The 24176-nt window shown below is 52.9% G+C and overlaps 2 protein-coding genes across 3 annotated transcripts; both read right to left on the bottom strand.

Moving 5' to 3' along the window:
* Positions 1–4689: 4689 nt before the first annotated feature.
* Krt17 (keratin 17) lies at positions 4690–9504 on the bottom strand. Of its 2 annotated transcripts, XM_030245607.1 has the most exons (9): positions 9161–9235; positions 9009–9119; positions 8170–8252; positions 7648–7804; positions 6884–7045; positions 6218–6343; positions 5908–6128; positions 5795–5820; positions 4690–4971 (listed from the first exon to the last, which is right to left on the bottom strand). In XM_030245607.1, exons 1-9 carry the CDS (start codon positions 9233–9235, stop codon positions 4877–4879), a joined length of 1056 nt encoding a protein of 351 aa, XP_030101467.1. In that variant the 3' UTR covers positions 4690–4876. The 2 variants fall into 2 exon arrangements, with proteins under 2 accessions (XP_030101467.1, NP_034793.1); NM_010663.3 differs by having other exon boundaries at positions 9009–9504.
* A 1852-nt stretch (positions 9505–11356) lies between these two features.
* Positions 11357–18426, bottom strand: Krt42 (keratin 42). Its single transcript, NM_212483.3, has 8 exons — positions 17885–18426; positions 15675–15757; positions 15410–15566; positions 14075–14236; positions 13404–13529; positions 12953–13173; positions 11769–11818; positions 11357–11642 (listed from the first exon to the last, which is right to left on the bottom strand). The coding sequence occupies exons 1-8, from the start codon at positions 18344–18346 to the stop codon at positions 11545–11547; spliced, it is 1359 nt and encodes a 452-aa protein (NP_997648.2). The 5' UTR covers positions 18347–18426; the 3' UTR covers positions 11357–11544.
* Between the last annotated feature and the right edge of the window lie 5750 nt (positions 18427–24176).

A 24176-nucleotide genomic window follows, 5' to 3' on the forward strand; every position in this document is an offset into this window, starting at 1 on the left:
TAGACTAGACATTATAAGTGTATATCATACTTTACAATTTGCATAATAGTTTTAATTGTGTTCAATTTATATCTGAGAGTCTTTTTAACTGGACAATAAGGGGAAATGGGTTTGGTCTAATGTTGCTTATATTATGTTAATTTGGGTACCCAAAATTGCACAAGAATTTGCACATCTGCATACAAGACACTGAGGGACCCTGACCCCAGTTGGTTTTGATTGGTAAATAAAGTTGCCAGTAGACAATGGCTGGGCTGGCAGACAGACAGCTTTTAGGATTCCTGGGCAATGGACAGAAGAAGGAAGAAAGAAGAAGGTGATCTGCCATGCTGGGAGTAGGCCAGGAAAGACAGCATGGCTGAGAAGGTATGGAGAGAAAGCATAGCCACCATGTAAAAGCCAGGGGAGAGTGGCCCAAGAGGGCTGCCTGACTGGGCCCTGGGCTGCAAAGATGAAATATAGATTTTAGTAAGCACAAACTTGGGAATATCAGAGGGAGGTGGATTAGCCATGTGGATGTTAGGAAGTAGCCCAGCCATTGAGTTGTTTAAGGCTTATCAAAATATAAAAGGCTGTGTGTGTATCTCATTCAGGAACCCAGAATATTGGGAAAGGTATGGAGCCACTGCTGCTGCCAGGATCGATTTGAGTAATTAATTGTGCTACATGGAACCAGTCTGTTGATGGATGGATGGGCCAGGAATTCATGCCCAAACCCAGACCATCTTCCCTAGGATTGGAAATGGTCGTCTTGATCACCATAGGCTACCAAACCCCAACTACAGGAAGTGAAATGTTTGCCCAAGATTTAATAGCATGAAAGGAGACAGAGTCTCAAACCCAGCTCCAATTGGGAAGCTAGGGTTCATATCAACACACACACACACACACACACACACACACACACACGCACACACCATATGATCTTAGGGTCTTCCTGGACTGACTGAACAGTGCTCAGCCAACACCACAGATAACACACATACACACACATACAAACACACACACACACACACACACACACACACACACACACACTGTTCTCTACTCTCAGAGGTTAGGGAATAGGAAACAATCTGTCTTTTGACCCTAGAGAGAAACCCACAGTCAGGATCACAGGCATTCTGGTGGTATGAAGTCCTGTGGTGTTTGACTCCCCGACCATATCCACCACAGGAAACAACTAAAGAAGTGTGACCTCATCTGGGACCTAACTATAAAGGAGAAGTCTGACCCTCTGAAGGATCTTGGCAGAGCAAGGTTGTGTCTGGGCTTCAGGTAGTGCAATAAAGTAGAGAAGTAGAGGATACTTCCTGTGTGCTAGCGATGCATATTTATCCCAAAGTTGTCAGAACCAGAACCATTAAGCTACAGGGAACAGGCGCTGATCCAGTCAAGCTGGCATATCTCCAGGCAATAAACTCCTCCCCCATCTCTGCCCTTCGCCCCACCCCTTCTCAGGTATGAAGTCATGTCTCTGTCACGTTTGAATTGGCCAGGAAATATCTTTGGCCAATGCCACACCTCAACTCACAGCGGTTCTTAAATCCAATGGGATCATCAGAATCTCCACATAGACTCCTTGCCTGCCCCAGCCCCTGCTTCTGCATTATCCAGGACAAGCCTGGTCTTGGGGCTCTTTTACAAGCTCCCCAGGGGATTCCCAGGCTGGAGAAGCAGGAGGCAGCTCTGAGAGCTGTGAGATGGAGGGGGGTGTCCAGTGGATATGTGGTTCTCCATGACAGAGCAACCTGGAGTCAGGCAGGGGTGAGCTGCTCAGTATCTGAGAACCTGTGTTCTTCTCTGGGTTGTGGGAATAATGCTGCTGTCTCACAGGCACATGAGGGGAAAGACAAAATAAAGCAAGTGCCTGCTAGACCACTAAGCATCGCTGCAGTTATTCAATGGGGTCTAGAAAGCACCCACTATGTGCCAGACCCTGACTCAAAAAAACAAGACAGAGAGGTCCTCCAAAATGTCCAAGCTAGTGAGAGAATTCGGTAGGGACAATTCCAGTGTTGTGTGTTTGGGTCTTGGTAGAAGACCACCATGTAAGGAGACAGAGCAAGATCCTCAGGAATGAAGAAATATCCATTCCAGACCCAGTTTTGTGACTAGTCCTGGGTCAGTAAGAATCCACATAGGTCAGGCCCTTCCTAGGTATATGCACGGTCCTCTCCCTCCTGCATGTCTGATGTCCCCCACTGAGAGCAAGGCTGTCACAGGCCCTCACACCAGTCACAAACAAGGAGCCCTTGAGGGGGCCTAAGGTCTAGCTGGGATATGGCCTTGCCCTGTCCCTAGAGGTAGAACCACACTAGTTCCAGTATCTCTGTTCCCTTCAACTCTCCAAGAGACACGCACTGCATGAGGGTTGACTGTATTGTCAGGCCCACCGTTTGTTTGAAGTCCATCAAGTCCTCGCAGGCCACTGTCCCTTCTCCCCCTAGATTCAGTGCTGTGCTGGGCACATGCTGTACCGCAGACAGTGCTGTTCACCACATCCATCTCTCTGAAGAAACCTACCAGGAGCTGGTGTGATGGAAGAAGAGTCTCAGGCTCAACTACTGGTGGCATGGGGCTGTGTCTGTCACAGGAAAGGGGAGTTGGTGGTGTGGGCAGACTGCATAGAGATGAACAGTGAACCGTCCACAGTCTCAACACTCAGCCCCAAGCCAGGCTTATCCCCAGTATCTAAGATGTCCTGGGACAAAGCCACCAAGGTTCTCTACACGGTCCCCTAGGACTCAGTGTGGCAGTCTGACCTCATGCCATGGGCCCTTCCATGGGGGTCCCCCACAGAACACACCAAACCCATATCACCTACTCACTCAGGAGAGGTCCACAATCCAGGAGTATCTCCCGCACCACCACCTCCCAACACTGACTCCTCCCAATGGCAGTAAGAGTAAATCCCCAGTCTCCAGAATGGAGGAAGCCCTTCCCTGCCTAACAGCTGAGGAGAGGTAGGAGGTGGAGCTATGGCCTCTTCCCAGAACAGAATAGGGCTTCGCTCCGCCTTCCCCTGCTCCACCCCCAACCTGATAATGTCACACTTTGGGAGAATAGCTGAGTCACAGTTTGTCAGAGCCTTGGTGTCCCAATCCACTCAATGTGGCACCTCTCCCCAGATTCTCCCTGCTTCCTAAGTCTGTGGTTCAGATAAATGAGCTCATGCCCTCCCCCCCCCCCCCCCCCCAGTGAGCCATCCTGGCCCAGGCTGGTTCTTCTGGTTCTTCTGATGCACATCAGGGGCTAGGGGAGCAAGCTTCTCTCTTGCCCCCATCCAAGGTGTACCTGCTGGCAGGGAGCTGAGAGGCGCCAGCTTGATGACACAGAGCTGGTGCAGCTTTGAGTCCCTCGGATGCTGCTGCAGCCCAGGGAAGAACTCACACCCCCACATCAGCATCACTGCTGATGCTGATGCAGCCCAAGGAAGAACTCACACCCCCACATCAGCATCACCACTGCTCTCTCACCTCTCATGGTAAACTCTGTCCTCCAAGGTCTAGGAAGAACCTGGGACCCACCCACAGTCCTCACCCTCCAGTGGCTGGGGCTCATCCCTCTCCCCGGGCGGCCTCCCCTGACCTCAAGCTCCCACTGCATCAGACCTCTGGGGTGTTGACACCTCCGGTGCCTTTGCACTTAGATTCCACTCTCACTCTTGGGCACTGGGAAAGAGAGAAGGTATCTCTAGGTGCTGGTTCAAGATTGCCCCCCATTCCCAAATCCCTGCAGTGAATTTAGACAGAGGACCCCCTTTATACTTCTGCCCAACCTCTCTCTCCTCCAGTCCTTGGATAAAACCAGGAAGGCGGCTGCCTTTCCCAGTGACTTCCAGATTTTACTCAAAGTAGGTGCCCCTGACTCTGTTCTTCACGGCTGCTATCAGAATGAGTCTCGCCTGGCATCCAGAGGTCCCTAGGCACAACTGGAGCAGGAACTGTCCCTCCTCTATTTCCTCAGGACTCAGTTTCCTTCCCTCACCTTTCCTGCCAGAGAGGAATCAAGAGTACCAACCATCAGGGAGAGGGCCACTGCTCCCTGTCCTGGCCCTACACAGGGCCCCAAATCACCCCTATCCTTAGCTGACTGATCACATGAGGAGACACTGAAAGACTCCATTCTCTCTCCCATCCCCAGTAGGAACCTGCCCTTTCCAAGAAGCACAGGCCTCCCACTCATCGCCAAACTATGACCATGAAAGCCGTTCTTGTGGGTTCACGAGACTCCCATGGGAACCTCAACCCACCCGCTCTACCTGCGGGCCTCTCCCCAACCTGGTCCACCTCCTCTCTTAGGGAGGACTCAGAGACCGGATGAGTCACCCCTGGGGAATCAGGCTCCTGCACTTGAGATCTTCCCATCCATTTATGGGTGAGAAATGAGATTGCTCGGAAGGAAGAACCTCGTGACTGCCTGAGGTCATGGGACCGCATACAAGACAAGAGAAGGCTACCTAGGGCCACCCCTGATGTGCTAACTCTTATCCGAGACTGGTTTAGCCTGAACCACCCATCCCCATCAGGGGGGAGATGTCTTCAGGGGATACAAAACAGGCTAAGCTCTCTTTACACAAGCTAACCCATGACCTTCATCTACAAGAGTAATGATGGGTATCCACAGAATGCTTCCCCTGTACCCTACACACACACACACACACACACACACACACACCAGTCCACCTATTGTCACCATGGTCATTTATTTCAGTGTTCAGAACAAAGGCCACAGTTCACTTCAGGTCAGCAAGCTTTAATGGTCTCAAGCATAGGAATGCTGGGGAGAGGCTGTAGCAGGAGGGTGATGCCGGAGCGGAGAGGGAAGCTGCCTCTCTGCAGCCTCGGGGAACTGGGCGGAAGGAGCTGAGTCCTTAACGGGTGGTCTGGTGCACCTGTTCCCGGGATGAGATGACCTTGCCATCCTGAACTTCTTCCACAATGGTGCGCACCTGGCGGGTGGTCACAGCTGCAAGAGAAGCAGACACTCGGGCTGTGAGCAGGTGAAGAAAGCCACTCTCGGCCCTCAGTCCCCTGCATGGAAGCCAGCCCACCCCCACCCTGGTCCTCTACTGATGGATGCTACAAAGTCTTCGCTCACCTCTCAACACCACACTTCATGTATATCCCTCCTGCCCTGACCTGCCTTCTTTCCACCCTGCATTCTGCTGCGACCCCTGTGTGAGCTGTGGTCCCCTAAACAGGCTATTTGGTTCTAACTCACTTTGTCCTTCAGTGTAGACCAAGTGCTGAATGAAGTAAGTCCTATAGCCACTCCTTTGCAATCTGCAGTGCTTGGATTATGTTCCCATCTCCTCCACCACATAGTGATACCCAAGACAAAAGCCCAGATCCTCATCATCTCTGTTTGACTAGAAGCCCCAGAATTAGGACCATATATCCCCCCAGCCCCATAAAGACTGAGATCTGGAGGCCAGGGACCATAATCCTACCTCCCACTAGGCTCAAATCCCCAGAGACAAAACTGCTCTGACCCATCTATAGGGAAGTGGGAGCAAAGAGGCTCTCCAATTCAGATGATGTCTACTCCTTACACCATCATCTCCATGGTAACCAGCCCTCTCTCCATGCCTTCAATCAGACCAATCTTTCTCCTTTGATCTTTTCTCTGAGCATCAATTCTGAGCCCTAACAGGTCCATTCCTCCTATGCTTACTGAAGATTAGCCACCATATCCTGAATTTCCTTAGGGACCCTGGCCTAGCAATCTGCTAGGCGATTCCTGCCACATGCATCCTTCTACCCCAGCCCTCAGTTACCAATATCCTTACGTTCTTTTGGCTTGTACTGAGTCAGGCTGGAAAAAAAAAGTTGGAGAGATTAGATGAAATCCGAGAGTACCTTCCTCACCCCTAATGCCCTAGCCCTGTGGGCCTCTACTCACTGGGCATCCTCTCCCTCCAGCAGACGGCGGTAGGTGGCGATCTCCTGCTCCAGCCTTGTCTTCACATCCAGCAGGATCTTGTACTCCTGGTTCTGCTGCTCCATCTCGCAGCGCAGCTGAGCCAGCTGCTCCTCCACACTGCCGATCAGCCCCTGGATCTGAGACAGCTGCACGCAGTAGCGGTTCTCTGTCTCTGCCAGGCTGCCCTCCAGAGATGCTTTCTGCGGGAGGACAGGTGGTAGTCAGTGAGAGTGGCAAAGCTGACTCCCAGGTGTTAGACCCATCCCTGGGTGCATAACAGCATCCTTACCATGCTGAGCTGGGACTGCAGCTCAATCTCCAGGGCCTGCATGGTGCGCCTGAGCTCGGAGATCTCGCTCTTGCCGCTCTGCACCAGCTCGCTGTTGGTGGCCACCTCGCGGTTCAGCTCCTCGGTCTACAAACAGGACACAGGACAGGAAGCATGAGCCTGGACCCTTCCCGAAGTCAGAAGCTCCATGGCTCCCATGACCCAGAGCTCAGACAGGTACTGATCTATTCATACTCTATCCCTTAGCTGTAACCACCTTCCTGAGCTCCCCTGAGCCTTGATCAGCCTTGTCCCCAAGCTCCCTACTTCCCCAAGGCTTGAAACATACTCATTGAAATGTTATGGCTAATCTCTACAAGTAGCAGGCAATAGAACAGAAACTTTAAGAACCAGCCAGGACATGTAGCCCAGCCTCTGATGCTGATTCCTAGCTTCTTAAAGAATGATGGAAATCCCCAGGGTCTTTACCCGCAGTGTTGTTTCCACAAGGCACCTCCCACTCATCCCCCCAGATGACTGGCTAGCTAACACCAGCTCTGTTGATGCCACAGGCAATCCTGACTCTGTAGAGTCCACATAGTTTGACCAGGTAGGGCACCCCTAAGGTGACAGGTTATTGTTGGGGCTCAGGACCCTGAGGCCTGTCTGGATTGCAGCTGCTCTCACCTTGCTGAAGAACCAGTCTTCGGCATCCTTGCGGTTCTTCTCCGCCATCTTCTCGTACTGATCACGCATCTCTGACAGGATGCGGCTCAGGTCCACACCGGGAGCGGCATCCATCTCCACGTTGATTTCGCCGCCCACCTGGCCTCTCAGAGCATTCATCTCCTGTGAGAAGAGGGGATGAAGATGTGGTCCTTGGGGCCAATGTTGACCCTACAGACCTAAGCCTTCCCTAGCCCACATTTAGGTCTAAGTCCCTTCCTAAAGACCTTTGGATCTACCCAGCCTCTTCCCTCTGACCCTCCTATGATTTGTTGGTTTGTTTGTTTGCTTGTTTGTTTGCTCTGTGTGGACTCGATGCCCACCTTCACACTGTGCCTCCCTCATTACACAGAGGGTATTCCAGAGACATCTGATTCTAGTCCTTTGCCCAAAAAAACCTTCCCTTCCAATCTCCAAATGCCTTTGTGCAGTCCAAGTTTAAGAGTTGGAACTAAAACAAGCGCTTGGGCCTCTCCCTCTTCCTCTGTCACTGTGAGTGAGGCAGGGAGAGGAGGGAAGGCCTCTCTGAGGCCCAGCAGGTCCCTAAGATGCAGGGATGTGTGGAAGCTCTGGACCACAGGAATGAAGACTCTAAAGAAAAAGGGCAGCCCTATGGGATGACTAAACTCAACAAGCCCTCTCGCCCACGCCCTCCACTGCAGGTAACCCCAGGGCTCTGCCACCCACTCCTCATCTTCTTTGACCTGCTGACCCTGACTCCTCACCTCCTCGTGGTTCTTCTTCAGGTAGGCCAGCTCCTCCTTGAGATTCTCAATCTGCATCTCCAGGTCGGCTCTGGCCAGGGTCAGCTCATCCAGCACCCGGCGCAGGCCATTGATGTCGGCCTCCACGCTCATGCGCAGAGCCTGCTCTGTCTCAAACCTGCAATGAAAAACCAGAGACCTCAGGCCAGGATGCTCTAACAACATAGGTCTCTGTCCTGGTGTCATCTCTGCCTTCCCTTTGCCAAAGCCAGAACAACTGAGAGAGGATCAGAGGGTGGGATGGAAGCAAGTTGCAACCCTAACCCCAGGGACAACCACAAGACAAGACCCCATGCCCACTGGCTTCCTGACTCCTCCTCTGCTTCCCCCTCCCCCAGCTACCTTCAGAAGAGGCTGTCTTTGCTCATCCAACTAACGGCTCAGCTCATAACTCCCAGGCCCTCTCCCCTGTCCTCTGAGAAGTCATAGGGTAAGGGAAGCTGCCCCAGAATCCCCCTCAGCTTGTAACCCTCTGGGACTCACTTGGTACGGAAGTCATCGGCTGCCAGACGAGCATTGTCAATCTGGAGCAGGATGCTGGCATTGTCCACGGTGGCCACAAGGATCTGGAGAGATGACAAAGCAATAGGTCATTGAGTTTAGCATGGGTCAACCCAGGTCCACGTTCTGAGCCAGGCTTCCTGGCTGGAGGCTGGGATTCACTGCTTTCAGAGAAAACCCCTTTTCCTGCCAGCCACTCCCTACGCAGTGTTGCCCTTGTTGGCAGAGATGGACTGATGGGAGGGAGTCCAATGAGATGAAGCTTAGTGCTGTCTGCTCATGCCGACCCTCCTGGTGCCAGTCTCAGCCTGAGGGCTGAAGAGGCCTCAAGCTGGAAGGTGGAAGGAGTTAGATAATGTTGGAATATCCTTAGGGACAAAAGGAAATGCCAAGGAAGCCAGAAAAGAAAAGTCCCCAGAGCCTTCCCACAGGAGTCCACTGCCCTACCCCTCTCCTGCTTCCTCTCTTAGCATTGCTGTGGGGCACACTCTCAGAACCCAACCCCCAAGCCCCTTCTTCCTGGGACACTCACAAATCTAGCTCCACTCTACGGAACCAGCCCTCCACCTAGATCATGATTCCACCTCCTAGACCATGATGTCTCACAGTCTAGGCATCAATGACACGAAGACTGCTCCAGGAGGAAACAGACACTCAAAGGAGCCTCACAATGCCAGCTTGTTCCTGGCCCAGCCAGTTGCCCCTTCAAAGGGAAATGGGTCAAACTAGAACCTAGAGACCCTGTGGCAGCCCCAGTTGACTCCAGGCCTTGATGAGGGCAGGAGGTGGGTGGTTTATGCCCCTCCCGCCAGCAATCCTACCTTGTTCTTCAGATCCTCAATGGTATGGTAATAAGCGCTGTAGTCTCTGGCTGGCCCCGGGGCCTGCTTCTGGTACCAATCTCGGATCTTCACCTCCAGCTCAGTGTTGGCCTCTTCCAGGGCACGCACCTTGTCCAGGTAGGAGGCCAGGCGGTCATTGAGGTTCTGCATGGTGGCCTTCTCCCCTCCAGCCAGCAGCCCATCGACACCCCCAAAGTTGCCTCCATAACCACTGCCAGTGCCAAAGCTGTAGCAGCTGGAATAACTGTTGCTCCCAAGAGCACTACCCAGGCCACTAGCTGACCCCAGCCTGCAGGAGCCTGCACCCAGGCTGCCAGACAGTCGGCAGGAGGTCCGAGATGAACCTCCACCCAGGCCAGAGGAGCCCTTGATAGAGCTGGAGGAGGTAAACTGGCGGATGGTGGTGGTCATGGTGGCAGCGGGCAACGGATGTGGAGCTGGAGGGCTTGGGAGGAAGAGAGGCGCCAAGATGCGTGCTGCGCTGGGGCTCGCCTGCTTCCTTTATAGGGCAGCCAGTGGGCGTAGCGATTACAACAGGCTCTCCGCTGTTTCCATTCCCCTGGGCTTTCATCACCCCTGGACACCCGCCAGCTCCCAGGTGGCTATGGGCCCCCTCCCCTCCCACCTCTGGGCTCTGCTTCATTTCACCAAACCCTGTCCTGGGTATCATGGTCGTGTGTGTGTGTGTGTGTGTGTGTGTGTGTGTGTGTGTGTGTGTGCATGTGCGTGTGTCGGTCTGTCTGTCTCTGGTCTCAAGCCTGTCACCTGTGATTCAGGCAGGCCCTCCAGCTACGCTTTCCCATGACCTAATACGGACAAGAAGAGCTGGCGACATCACCTCTACCCAGCCCTCCCAGGCAGCTGCCACCCCAGTTTGATGGGAAATGAGGTAGGGAGTTAGGCACCCCACACACCTGAGGTGTCTTTCCTTCCCATCGTGCCACTACCCGCGTGTGAAAAGCCTGGATCTGGGGATTGGGGAAATCAGAAAGACCAAGTACACATCCTGACTTGAGAACTAGGTCTATACCCGCCAGGCCCACCACACAACACAGAAACTACCTCAAGCCTCCAATTGCCAACCTGGGCAGGAAATCAGAGCTTAGCAAAGAATGTGATGTCCAAACAGGCCCAGTTCACTCAAGCCGTGGGCTGGCATAGCACATCCTTTTGCTCGTCACTAGCTGCATCACCCCTGACCCAGGAATCACCCCTCTGAGCAGTCCCAACACCCAGGGATAAGGCCCATTCTTGCCAGTTTTCTGAAACTGTCCCCATCCCTGAGTCCCTTAGGAAGCCCAGACTTCCCTTTTAGATTTTTCTCTACTTCCTTCCTACAGTACAGCTTCCAGGACCAGGTGGGCAGACACGAGCTCAGCTAAAGTTCCAGGGAAAACAGAGCTATGCATAGGAGACTCCCTTATGAAAGGGAGTCTGTAGGGACCATGAATGAGTTGTTTCCTTTCACGTTCCTTACCCTTTTCTGTATCCTGATAGACCTAAGAGGATAGAACAGCTCAGGTCCCAACCAGAGGGAAGCAAAAAAAGATATCGCTTAACACTCTTACCCCACCCCATTCATGCCAGGTTCCCCAAGACAAAGACCACAGCATGATTCCCCAGGGTGGGCCACAGGCCCCACCCCCTAGCTCCACCTAGCCCCACCCACTATCCTAAGCCCAGCCCTCAGTCCCAGGGTCCTGGGAGGCCTGCTGGGCGGAATGAGGTCTTGTTTCAGACTGCCAATGGGTTCCTCCTCCCAGACAGGTCTAGACAGCCCCCATCGGCAGCTGGGAGAGGTTTCCCCAATAGCCCAGGCGCTGCCAAGCCACCAAAGCAAACAGGATGCCCCCCACACTCACAAACACCGCTGCCGCCGCCCCACCCCACACACACACACCCCCAGGGAGCCAGGTAGAGCCGGTCTAGCTTCTTGGGCTGAGACTACCAGGCTGCCACCCCCTCATCCATCAAGGTCCTCGACCACTCCAAGAAAGTTAGTTGCCTTTCCCAGTCAGACCCCTGTCCCTTTGTTTTAATACAGGTGTTCTCTAACAGGTGTGGTACCCAGAAAGCCTGCAGGCCCTCCCAGGGACCAGCAAGCAGGAGCCAGCCCCAGAGGCAGATTCTTAGAAAACAGGATGCTCCCCACCTCCACCCTCAATCCTTCCATCTCCTCCCCGTCTTAACTTCCAAAACAACCCAAGCCTGCATGGAGTGGGCAGAACAAGCAGGCAGGTGACAAGCGATACCAGACGCTTAGGTGAACCCTCCCCAGCTGCTGAGCCCACGCTGCCTGAGCCAATGACAGGACAAATGATGAATTCAAGGATCAGACTTCTTCAAAGCTTTATTAGCAATTTCTGGGGTCAACCCAAGGGGCCTCTCTGTAAGGGGCAGCACAAAGCAAACACAGAAGGCAACAGCTAGCTCATAGGAGTTCAGGCTTGGCAGTAGATGCAGGGAGCTGCAGCCTAAGGTCCTGGGCCTGGGCTATCATACGCAGACAGGGGCCTCAGTGGGTGGAGCGGTGCACCTGCTCTCTGGAGGAGACCACCTTACCATCCTGGACTTCCTCCACAATGGTGCGCACCTGGCGGCTGGTCACCATGCCTACAGATGACAAAGGAGGGGTCACAGAGAGGCTCAGGCAGGAGCCCCCCTGCAACCCACCAGCTAGGCTGTAGCACCGCTAATCTCCCCCGATGTCCTATACACAGGACAGGATTAGACTCTTACCTTCTCGGGAGGGCTGCGAAGCCAGGGATGAGGAGTATTGAGTAGCCAGGCTGCGGGGAGAAGGGGACCTGTCAGCCCAGAGGTGCCACAAGCAAGGAGACCCTGGGAGCACGTCTGGGAAGGATAAACAGCTGAAGAGGCCCCAAAAGAGTAAGAGAGATCCCACAACTTGGATAATCACAGCTAGGAGTTCACAGAGGACAGCACAAGCCAAGGATCAGATCCCATAGGCTCCTCAAACCAGGAAGGAAAAAAGAAATAGCCAAGGGCATTTGTGACTGTGTTGTGGGCTACTGAAGCAGGATTTACAAGGAGACACTGCACAAGTGGGTTTTCCATATCCTGAAGGGCCCAATAAGACTCCTTTCTTTAAAGCAAGAGACACTGGTTTGACTGTAGACAAAATTCACCATTATTGGAAAGCAAAATCTAGAATTGTGGCTAAGCATGGAGACCCCAGAACACCCTTGGCTTCCCATGGAGACCCCAAGACACTCTTGGCTCCCCATGGACTTTTTTAAGCATTTCCAATTCCAAATCAAAGTATCATTTGCCCTGCACCTTGCCTTGACCTGGCTAATGATGTCACCGGTCACACTAGATCAGTCATCCAAACCAGAAACCCAGGGTCATTGTTACCCACTCCTTTGCATATTCCCTCAGCATTTATTGCATAGCAACTGTGAGCCATGCTCTCTCTCTCTCTCTCTCTCTCTCTCTCTCTCTCTCTCTCTCTCTCTCTCGTACGCACACACGCACACACGCACTCAAACACACACAGACATGGGCATCTCATCCTGCTGTTTTTAAGAAGACCTCTCTTCTGTCTACACAACCCCACCCCTGGCTCTGGAGATTCTGTCAGCCGGCCAGATTCCCTGTTCCACAGCCTCCTCTGCCCATCCACTTCCACGCTGGCCCGCGTTTCCCTCCATAGCCAAAGCAAATAGTCCCCAAAGATCTAGATGACCATCTCTCTGCCTCATGTTACTCCATGGCTCCCCATGGCCCACAAGATCTAGTCTATGTGCTTCAGATGGTACCCATGACAATCTTCACGGTCAGACCCACGCCTTTTCCATCCGTTTCACCCCTGCACACCTCCACATTCACATCGAACTGGTGACATTCCTTGGACAAGGTAGTACCCAGCCCAGCCTGGTAGGTGCCTAGACCCCACTCACTGGGCGTCCTCGCCCTCCAGCAGACGGCGGTAGGTGGCGATCTCCTGCTCCAGTCGGGTCTTCACATCCAGCAGCACCTGGTACTCATGATTCTGCCTTTCCATGTCACAACGCAGCTCACACAGCTGCTGTTCCACACTGCTAATGAGGCCCTGCAGCTGCGCCAGCTGGGCCCCATAGCGCGCCTCTGTCTCTGCCAGGCTGTTCTCCAGTGATGCTTTCTGTGGCCCGAGGAGAGGATGACAGTGAGACAAGAGTGGAACCCTTCCCCAAAGATGACACCCACCTGGGAGGGAGCATGGTCCCATCTGTGTGACTTAAATGAACTGGGGCAGAGAGAGACCAATGGGGTGGGCTAAACGGGTTGCTTCTAGTCATCCAAGTAGGGGTTCTGTGTGGCAGGGCTCAACAGAAGTGACAAGCACCAGGCAAGACAGGGACAGTGACCCACCATGCTGAGCTGGGACTGCAGCTCAATCTCCAGGTTCTGCACAGAGCGGCGGAGCTCCGTGATCTCTGTCCGGCTGCTCTGCAGGGCCTCCGTGTTGGTGGCCACTTCTCGGTTCAGCTCCTCTGTCTGGAAGGCAGGGTGAACGGAGAGACTAAAGGAGGCTTTCAGAGGGAACAGAGGATGGGAGCTGTCCCTAAGCCCTATCCTTCCAGAACTACCCCTCCCTGGCCTCAGAGGAGTTCATAGGCACCTGTATCCAGAGCCCCTCTGTGCCCACAAGGAACACATGCAATGTATCTAGAACCTGCAAGGGACCCTTGCCGAACTACAGCACCTCAAAGCAGGCACCAGAGATTATTGGTGTGCTAGTGACTGCCCCCAGGCCCCACAAATGTTCAGCCAGTAGGTGTTTATCCAAACACCGCTACATATCCAAACACATGCAGTGAACAGCTGTGATAGGTGGAGCCTGACCCAGGTTGGGTGGCCTGGATCAGTTCCACAGGCCACAGCCATAGCCACAAGGGAAAGCCTTGAGTGTCTGAGCTTCGCCAGGCCTTACAGTTACCTTAAAGCCTGAGTACAGCTCTGAGTGGTTTCCAATGTTTTCCATGCCGGCGGATAGCATCCACAACCACACGTGAGCACACGTGCCGCACACGGCCACCCACCTTGGTGAAGAACCATTCCTCAGCATCCTTGCGGTTCTTCTCCGCCATCTTCTCATACTGATCCCGCATCTCGTTCAGGATGCGGCTCAGGTCCACACCGGGGGCGGCGTCCATCTCCACATTGACGTCCCCGCCCACCTGGCCACGAAGGGCATTCATTTCCTGGGCAGAGAGGACAGACAGCAGGAGGTCACCCAAAGCCATTCTGGGAAAAGTCCCTGGATCTCAGGAAAGCAGGTAGACAGCCAGGCCAGCAACTCCCGGGTGAAGCTGCCACACGGAGGACAGGCCCTGTACTCATTGGACTGTGGATTCCATCAGTCTCCCCTAACAAACACTCTAACACAAGCGCGCCTAGCACCTACATTCGAATTTGTATGAAGTGAGAGGAAGCTTCCGGTGAGGGGGAAGGGAAGAAAAGGCAACCTCACCCTACTTTCTGACCCCTAGCCTTGTCCCTTAGCCATCAACCCAAGAGCGTAAGCATGGGTGAGACACCCTGTGGTGGCATCTATCTGTCCAAGCCAGACCGTATTAAGCAATGCTGGTCTGGTGGGAAGGGGCAGTTCTGTACTCAGCCACAAAGTTAAGGGGAGCACTGTCTGGGTGTCCTGCACCTGGGAGTCAAGCTCCCCCGGCCCAGGACAGGCAGTGCTGAGCTGGGAAGGAAACCACAAATGCACAGTGCTTGAGTCCCAAGTGGGGTCTTAGACCTCCATCCTTGGACTGCACTCTGGGGACATAAAATTCAGAAGTCTCTAGAAAAGGGAGTCAGGGGGGTGGGGAGTTGTGGAGAGATGGAGCCAGACCCTCGTGTGGATGGATACAAGTCAGACAGGACAGGCACGAGGTCAAGTCACTGTACAGCGCTAGGTATGTCTCTAACACTCTCTGAGCCTCTGTTTCTTTGCTTCCAAAGGAGAAGGGCAAGAGCCATGTTGTCAGTATCAGTGGAAGTAACTGTAGTGAATCAGTTGTAAGGTTGAGCAAATGCGCCTTGTTATAATTAATTATAATAATTAGTACTGCGTGTTAGCCTGATTCACTCATTAGTGAGCTAACTGTTCCTGCACGGTCAGCCAAGCCTGCAGGGATGAGCGGAAGGAAGTCTCTGGAGTTTCACTCCCCACATCCCCTGCCCCCTCCCAACTACCCTTTGCAATCCCCACCCTCACCCCTGGCCCCAAACTTCACTCAAGGTTCACTAAGGGTCAGCACCAGGCCAGGAACGCACTGGTGATGAGGGCTGGACCTAGTACACAGACTCAGCCTGCAGAAGTTCTGTGGACCCAGCTTCACTGCGGGCTTCTCCGATGTCTCCTATGCTGGCCTCACCTCCTCATGGTTCTTCCTCAGATAGGCCAGCTCCTCCTTCAGGCTCTCGATCTGCATTTCCAGGTCGGCTCTGGCCAGGGTCAGTTCATCCAGCACCCGGCGCAGGCCATTGATGTCGGCCTCCACGCTCATGCGCAGGTTCAGCTCTGTCTCGTACCTGCAGGGTTGGAGGTAGGGGGCATGGTCCACACACCATTCTTGTGCTGTGTGCAGAGTGGGAACCCACCACCAGCTCCCCAGGGGCAGCCCACAGGCACAGACTCACTTGGTGCGGAAGTCATCGGCTGCCAGGCGAGCGTTGTCAATCTGCAGCACGATGCTGGCGTTGTCGATTGTGGCTGCCAGGATCTGTGGGTGATGGTGAACTCCATGAGCAAGTACCCACCACAGAGCCCCAGAAGGCTCTGTTGTACCTTGCTATTGCATGCAGCCTTGCATAGGAGAGGTGATGAATGTCTCTTTGGTGTCATCCTCTGAACACCCAGCAGTGGTTTCAGCAACTGCCAAGACCCCCCCCCCCTGCCACCAAGGACTCACAGAGTAATGGGACATAACACGGTGACATAGAAAAACAGGCATCTATCTGTCATCATGGGGTCTAAGCTGCCTGGGCCTTATTCCCAACTAAATTCACCTCCAGCTCACCCCTACCTGCTCCAGAAAGCCCTGCCAACTCCCCCACCTCCATGTCACTGTGTCTCCCTGCCCCCTTCATCTCCCCGCTGTCCCCCTCATAGCCCATATCCATCTCTGGGACAATCTTATCTCAGTTTCCACTACATTTTGTGTTAGTTGCTCCCCCACTGGACTCAGAACAACATGGGAATGGATCGAGACCATACCTGTCTGGTTCTCTTTGGACTCCCCAGGCCTGGGCACAGCGCCTGGCCCACAGTCAGCCCCCAGGGTGTATTTGTCTAATTATGTGACTAATTAATTGATTAATGAGGTTATGACCGGGCCCCTGCTCAAAGCCAGGGCAGAGCCCAAGAAGAGACAGGAAGTCCATAATTGTTGGAAATGCCCAAGGCTGGGCCTGAGCAAGAGTGTTAATGGGGTTGTGGGGAGGGAGGAGAACTCACCCCATAGCAGGAGCTAGGTGGAAGTTATCATGGTTTCAGACTGACCCAGGAGGAAGATGTTCCATAGACATAGCATAGACATGGGAACCATCGCATGTCTAGGGCCACCTCAGCCCTCTCCAAGACCCTACTCCAGGCCCTAATTTCCATGCAGTGACTTGGTCATGCAGGCTGAACCTAAGGGTCAAGTTTCTTCCCTTCTTCTGCCTCACCATCTGTAGCCTGCAGAGACCTGGACATTTCTGTGTCCCCAGGTACCTGATATGCAGTGTGCCCAGGAAGCCTAGCCAGAATATTGAGGTCAGGGAATGGAAATCCGGGGAATGGGGTGGACTTTGCTCTGAGGATGATGGCAAAGTGTTGGCTAACCCCAAAATGCCGAGCACTGACTCACCAGGATTCCCCTGGGTTCCCCGCTGCCCCAACAAAACCTGGTATCTGATCTGGCACAGCCAGGATCTCTGCTTCCAAAGGAGATTACAGGAATCCCCTGATGCCAGGTGGAGGACCCAGGCAGGAGCAGACAAAGCCCCTCACTAGACCGCCGTAGGGCTGGCTCTCTACCCCAGAGCCTGGGTCAGCCTCACAGCTGCCTGGGACCAGTCTGTGGCTAGTCTATCTCTCAGTGATCTTCAACCTCTGCTTTCCATAGGGCTCAGTGCCCAGACCATCCCAGAGCAGGTTTGTGCTAAGACCTGAGTGGCCACATTTACAGATGCCAAAATCATTTTCTTAGAGATCAAGAAAGTATGTAAGGGGCAGAGAGAGGGTCCGCCTCGGTCAAGCTAGCTTCCAGTCTGAGTTGAAAACCGGACCCTGAAAGAGCCATCATAGAGAGAGGGAAACCCACAACTAACACACCCTGAGAACACACAGACTCTGAAGTCAGGGCAAGAAACGGGGCATAGACTGAACATTAAAGTGTTGAAGGAATACCAAGATTCTGGATAAAAGACAGGTGCCATCCATCAAGGATGGTGACCTGGAGAAGGGTGAGGCTACAGGAGAGTAGCCCCAGAGAAAAGAAGATGACCATACCTAGCCTAATGTTGCAGCATCCATACCAGATACTGTCCACCTCCCAGACCCTTTATCAGGCTATTCTCTACAGTTGCAATGCCCGCAACTGCCCTCAAAGTCCTGAAGCTATCCCATCCCTCCTCTATCACCCACCCCAGATAAGTTCCATGAGAGGAGACAAATTCTCCTTCGTCTTCTTGGAGAGTTCCCAAAGACCACACAACCCAGGACAACCCCAGAGACACTGGGTTATTCCAGAGATGTGAGAGAAGGAGGGGTGAATGGCCAAATGGTGGAAGTCTATGATGGGGAGGTCTTCCACTCTGAGGATGGACCATGGGCAGACAGCAGAAGGGAGGTAAGAGGCTCCCACCTTGTTCCGCAGGTCCTCTATGGTCTTGAAGTAGGGGCTGTAGTCACGAGCCGGTCCGGGGCCCTGCTTCTTGTACCACTCACGGATCTTCACCTCCAGGTCAGCGTTGGCCTCCTCCAGGGCACGCACCCTGTCTAAGTAGGTGGCCAGCCGGTCATTAAGATTCTGCATGGTCTCCTTCTCACTGCCCCCTAGGAGGGCATCCGACACACCAAAACTGGAGCCAAAGCCCCCACCCAGGCTGCAAGTGTAGCCACCACCATAGCCGCCTCCTAAGCCTGCTGAGAAGCGGGAGGAGGTGACGGACATATTGCCACAGCTTCCACCTCCCAAGAGGCTGGGAGCCCGGCAGGCACCCCCAACACGAACAGAGGACATCCGGGAGAATCCCATGCCGGGAGCACAAAGGCCCTTAACGGAGCCAGAAGTTGAAAACTGGCGGACACTGGTAGTGGAAGCCATGTTATCCTCAGGTCAAGCAACAGGGTCTGGACTAGATGGAGACCCTGGGCTACCCTTTATAGCCAGGCTGAAGGGAGACTGAGCCTCTGTTCCTTGAAGTCCAAGCCAAAACCCCAACCTTGTAATTTGTCTCTGTTCCAGCCAGCCACCCGGCCTGAGGCTTGGGCTGGACCTGTGTAATTCACCCCTGTATCCTGAGGCCCCCTCCTGTGTCTGCCCAGCCTGAGCATGGGTGACCTCTTAGTGGTCCATTGTTCTGTTCCAAAACAAAGGTGGAATTGGAGCTGTAGCCCCAGGCTAGGGTGATCTTCCCGTCCTTAACCACAATTAGGCAGCTGAGCTCATTCTTGGGGGGAGTCCGAAGAATCTAGCCCAGGAACAGGGAAGGGCCTCAAACAAGGCTCCACAGGCCCAGGAACCAGGAAGGCGATCTGGTCCCTCCTGACATTCCAGGGTCTCGGGGAGAAAGACGTGGATATTTGCCCCATACATGACAGTCTTGGTAGGGCCACTCAGTCTAAGTTGGGGTAGCCTCAGCTCTCTTGGAACTATTCCAAGCTTTCAAGGTAAGACATAGCCTCAGAGTTGAGGGTCCCTGACTAAGAAAGAAGAAATACGGCCATTGGCAAAAGGGAGCTCTAGGTTTTCAAGAAGTCAATGAGCGTGTATCTGTTTCTTCATCTCTAAAAGGAAATCAGGGTAGACAAGATGGCTCAGCAGGTAGAGCACTTTCTGTACAAGATTAATGACTTGAGTTCAATCCCCAGGACTCACAGTAAAGGCAGGAAGGACTGACTCCACAAAATTGTCTTCTGACCTCCACACACACAGCATGGCATGCTGCTCTCTCTCTCTCTCTCTCTCTCTCTCTCTCTCTCTCTCTATATATATATATATATATATATATATATATATATATATATATATATATATATATATATAATAAAGGAGAAACCCACTGATATCTCCCAAGGGTTTTTGACTCAGGCAAAGCTGTGATGAGATGGAAAAGGGTGTGGAGGATGGAGACGGAGCCTAAGACCAGAGAAAAAGTGTGGCCCCTGCTCACTTGCCCCACAACTGAGGAAAGCCGACCCAGAGGGTTCCCAGAGACAGCACCAGGGGAGGGAAAGCCACAGAAAAGCAGGACTATAACCAGGGTTACCCTGAGTAGGAGTCAGGCCCCATGGAAGAGCCACATCCCAGTCCTGAGAGTCAGCAGGCACCCTGCAGGGGAGCGGTGAGATCCCACAGCCTGGCGGCCGCTCCACCCAGCAAGGAGATTAGCTGCCTAATCTCTGCGGCGGTAATGATTTAGGTGCTGCCAGGACACTGGCGTCTGAGCAGAGCCTGTCTGAATGTGGAGCCTCCAGGGGTGGCCAGGGCCCGGGGCCCAGGCAGAGATGGAAGGCACACGGGTGGCCTGGGCTCCTTGCCCACACTCGGGGACAAGGAGGGAGGGAACTGGGTTTCCCAGATAGCCCAGAACTCCTGGAAAGACGCTAGATTGAAGGGCGTGGTTCTCACGGGAAGATGCCCCTCACCTGAGGCACCAGAGTAAGAACTGTAAGAACTATCTGAGAAAGAAGGAGAAGGCACTGGCTTCAACCCGTTTCCACCTGTCCTGTGAAGGCTATTGATAAGGGAGACTCAGAGCCAACATGAAAGAGAAATGCCCAGTCACTACCACAAGGTTAGATATCAAGAAGGACTTCCTGCCAATCTAGACTGTCTTGGGGTTGAAAAGGAAGCCGGCAGAACCTGCATTCACCTGAGTGGGCCAGGAACAAGTTCTAGGGAAAGGCCAGCTATGGAGGCCACCCACACTCCACATAATGCCAGAGCCTCACTCCCAAGAACCCCCTCTCCTTAGGAGCTGGCCATCTCCCTGTACTGGCTGCTCTCTTGATCGCCCATCAGACCACTCCCTGCAGCCCCTCCCCCAGTCTCCCTGCTCCTCTGCTCCCCTCAGCTGTGGGCCAGTGGGTGGGAGGTCACCCTATCCCTCTGACCTGGACTCCAGCCCCAAGCCCACCCTGCCTTCAGCTTCCTCAAATCCTGGCTAACATCACCATCTTTCCACATTCCCTCAAAGATCTTGGGGGGTGGGGGGGAAGATACCCAGTTTCTGCCTCTGGTGACCCCAGACTTCAGCTTCCAGGGCCCCAGAAATGCTGAGTCAGCTAGGCCTCTGTTTACCTCCAAAAGTCCCAGCCAATATCTCATCACCAACACACCAACTGCCAACTGGACCCATGGCGTCCCTTATTCCTAACAGCAAGCTTCAGGCCACTCTTCTCTAGGCTGCCATGTCTGTTTCTTGGTTTCTGTTCTAACTCCCCAGCCCAGAGAGGCCTCACACAACAAAGGAATGGCTAGCTAGCCTTCCCTACCCAACTAAAGGGCAAAGTCTAGACAGCTCCATCCAGTGTGGAACACCAGACTGTGAGGAGCTGAGGCAGGAAAGAAACAAAGTCATGGCCTGCCCTAGGCTGCAGGGTGAGCAAGGCCAGTCTGGGTGACTTAGTGAGACTGTCTCAAAATGACATATAAAAAAGCAGGAGGCTAGAAAGATGGCTCCATGGTAAAGGCACTTACCACCAAGCATAATGGCCTGGGTTCAGTTCTGAGGACCCACAAGGTAGGAGAGAGATGGCTTCTACTAGTAATCCTCTGACCTCCAGGGTCTGGGGCAGGCTTGAAACACACGCACACACACTCACACACATACACACTCACATTCACACACATATACACATATACACAGTCACATTCACACACACATATACACATAGTCACACATGCACACATACACACATATACACTCACATTCACACATACATTCACACACACCCACAAATACATATACTCACACACTTACACATAGCCACATTTACATATACATACACACTCACACATACATACACTCTCACACACACTAAAACTCAAACACTCACACATAAATTCACACATACATATACTCACACACACTCATACACTCACACACAGAGTATGTTTTTGTTGTTTTGGGGGGTTGGTTTTAGATTTTGCCTTTGTTTCTTGTTTCTGTGTGCAGGTTGTTTGGCTTGGGTTTGGGTTTTTGTTGTTGTTGTTGTTGTTGTTGTTGTTGTTGTTGTTGTCGTTGTCGTCGTCTTTGTTTTGTTTTGCTCCGCTTGGCTTTGTTTGTTGAGACAGGGCTTCTCTGTGTAGCCCTGGCTGTCCTATAACTCACTACGTAGATCAGGCTGGCCTCAAACTCACATAGATCCCCCTGCCTCTGCCTCCCAAGTGCTGAGATTTAAAGGCTTGTACAGCATAGATGGAAGTTTTAAGAAATAAAAGACTAGAGAGATGGCTCAGTGGTTTAAAGAACTTGTTGCTTTTGCAGAGGATCCAAGTTCAATTCCCAGCACCTACACAATGGCTCAGACCATCTGCAACCCCAGTTCCAGGGGATCCAATCCCTCTTCTGACCTCTGCAGGACACAGTCAGCCACAGACACGATACACAGACATATAGTCAAGGATAACAGTCACACACATATAATTTTTTTAAAAAACTAAAAATTAAAAAATAAAATAAAAACTGGGTGGTGGCAATGGGGGTGGGGGGGAGCAGAGGCAGTTGGAACTCTGTGAGTTCAAGACCAGCCTGCTCTACAGAGCAAGTTCCAGGACAGCCAAAGCTACACAAAGAAGCCCTGTCTCAAAAAAAAAATCCAAAATAAAATAAATAAAATAAAGGAAAATTCAGTGGGATTCAGCATGTGGCTCAGGGGATAGTAATTGTCTGGCACATATCAGGGCCTAGGTCCTGTCCATATGGAGAAACAAAGACACAGCACAAGATAGATGGCTCTGGGTCCCAGGAAGTTCTCCATAGCCCTCTGCAATGAGTGGCCATCCCTGGCCAGGGGTGAGAAGACCCGGGCCTTCTTCCTCCGATCCTCACAACACCATGGGGAAACTGAGGTAGCCAAGGAACACGGGTCAGGTCAACCTGGCGATAGCATCAGCAGCTCTGCTTGCCCTGCTAGGGCAGGAGGCCTGGGCCCATCCAGACATCTGAGGGCCATAGAAGCCCTGTGGCCCAGCAAGCTAGCAAGTCTCCTGCCTGGGCCTGCCCTCCGCCCCAACAGGGAGAGGCCCCTGCTACCCCCGCAGCTGTCAACACTGAAAGCAGGAGAGGATGAACTCCAAGGGTTCCTTAACACTAGAACAGTGATCGTTGGATCGAAGCCCAGGTGGAAACAGAGGCAAGAGGAAGTCCTGTGGGGAAATGGGGGTGGTGGTGGGGAACCTCTGGATGTTCTCCAGAACCCTGTGGGCTAACTCCAAGCTGGACCACCCCACAAGACTCCCAGACCCATTCCAAAGATTGCCCAAAAGCCAACAGGCTCCAGAGTGAAGTGTAGCCAGGCCTGTCTCAGACCTGAGCCGAACAGAAGTCCGGGGAAACCAGGCTCCTTACACTGGGTCTGTTCACCTTCACTTCATTAGTGGGGGAGCTCTGGCTATAGCTGGCACTTAACAAATGCGCACTGACGTTGGCACAAGTCATGCCACATCTGCCCCGTTGCTCAGCTCCTGTGAGCCCCAAGGTTGGTTTTTGGAATGAGGCCTATCTTAAATCAGATCAGTAAGGAGTAGGTAGTGCATATAGAATTGTTAGGGTGACTGGGGGGGGGGTCTTCCTAACAGAGGATAAAGGTTAGTATTGAGTGATTGGAAATAGAAAAAGGTTCCGTCTGGTTTGTCTCCTACAGGAACCTTGACTTGGAAGATGAGAAAAACACTCCAAAAGCCATCACTTTACTCGCAGGCCCTTGTACTAGCACCCCCTGCTCTGTCCAATGCAACCCAGACACTGAGACCCTGTCACCAGGAGGCACCTTGCCAGGGGTCAGATGAGCAGGGCCAGCCAGGCGTGTACAGGTTCCCCACCCTCACCCACCCCAGGCCAAGCATCCCTTAGAATATACATCCTTCCAGCCAGCCAGCCACACCTGCCAGCCCTGCCCTCAAGTGGAATCCTCCTCTTCCTCCGTTCTGTTTCCCGGCTCAGCACTAAGGCCCAGCCCCACCCAGATCCACCCACTAATGATTTGTCTCCTGCTCCAGAGGCAACCGCACCCTCCACCTCCTTAGGGCCCACAATGCCCCATTGCCACGTGTCTCTTCCCAGTACGGAGAGGCAGGGATGGCGAATACCCTAATGCCTCTGACCTCTCCAGAGACACTGGGGGATCCCTCTGGGGACCGGGGAAAGCCAACTCTGTCCCACCCCATTACCATCTCCCTCTAACCAGTTTCCAGGTATTACATTGGGTGGTCCAAATTAACCCAGAAGGCCCAGGGCCCCATATGTTCTTTTATTTATTGAGATTTATTATAATTAGATCATTTTCCCTTTCCTGCCTCCAAATTCCCCCATTTATTCCTCTTTCTCTCTTTTAAATTCAGAATCTACTTTTCATTAATTATTGTTACTCGTGCACATGTGTGTGTATGTGTGTGTGTGTGTGTGTGTGTGTGTGTGTGTGTGTGTATTTTTCCTAAGCACGTAAGTACAACTGATTTGGTCTGTATAGCATTACCTGTGCATATGTTGTAAGTTATGACCATTTGGTATTGGATAACCAATTGGTGTGCTCTTCCGTGGGAAGACTATGCCTCCCACTCTCAACATTCATCAGTTGCCTGTAACTGTAGTTCTTTGTGTAGGACTGAGGCTTCTTAGCCTCCCTGCACGCCTTACCCCTCCCCCCCCCCCAGCTCCCCATCAACATCAGCATCTCTATTGTTCCACTCCTGCTTAGGCAGCATCGTA

Source organism: Mus musculus, chromosome 11, assembly GCF_000001635.26.
Source record: "Mus musculus strain C57BL/6J chromosome 11, GRCm38.p6 C57BL/6J".
In the NCBI taxonomy this organism is placed as follows: domain Eukaryota; kingdom Metazoa; phylum Chordata; class Mammalia; order Rodentia; family Muridae; genus Mus; species Mus musculus.

Bases quoted from the DNA above. Each gene is read 5' to 3' on its own strand.
- Krt42 (NM_212483.3), bottom strand. From the start codon at position 18,346: ATGGCTTCCACTACCAGTGTCCGCCAGTTTTCAACTTCTGGCTCCGTT. The intron at 13,174-13,403 runs GTGGGTCACTGT...CTCGGGCCACAG, and splicing joins TGCAGTCCCAGCTCAGCATG to AAAGCATCACTGGAGAACAG. The intron at 11,819-12,952 runs GTGAGTGGGGTC...TTCTCCCCGCAG, and splicing joins CTGGAGGGCGAGGACGCCCA to CCTGGCTACTCAATACTCCT.
- Krt17 (NM_010663.3), bottom strand. From the start codon at position 9,440: ATGACCACCACCATCCGCCAGTTTACCTCCTCCAGCTCTATCAAGGGC. The intron at 7,046-7,647 runs GTGAGGAGTCAG...CTCTTCTCACAG, and splicing joins TGAAGAAGAACCACGAGGAG to GAGATGAATGCTCTGAGAGG. The intron at 4,972-5,794 runs GTAAGGATATTG...CTTCTCTTGCAG, and splicing joins TCAGTACAAGCCAAAAGAAC to CTGTGACCACCCGCCAGGTG.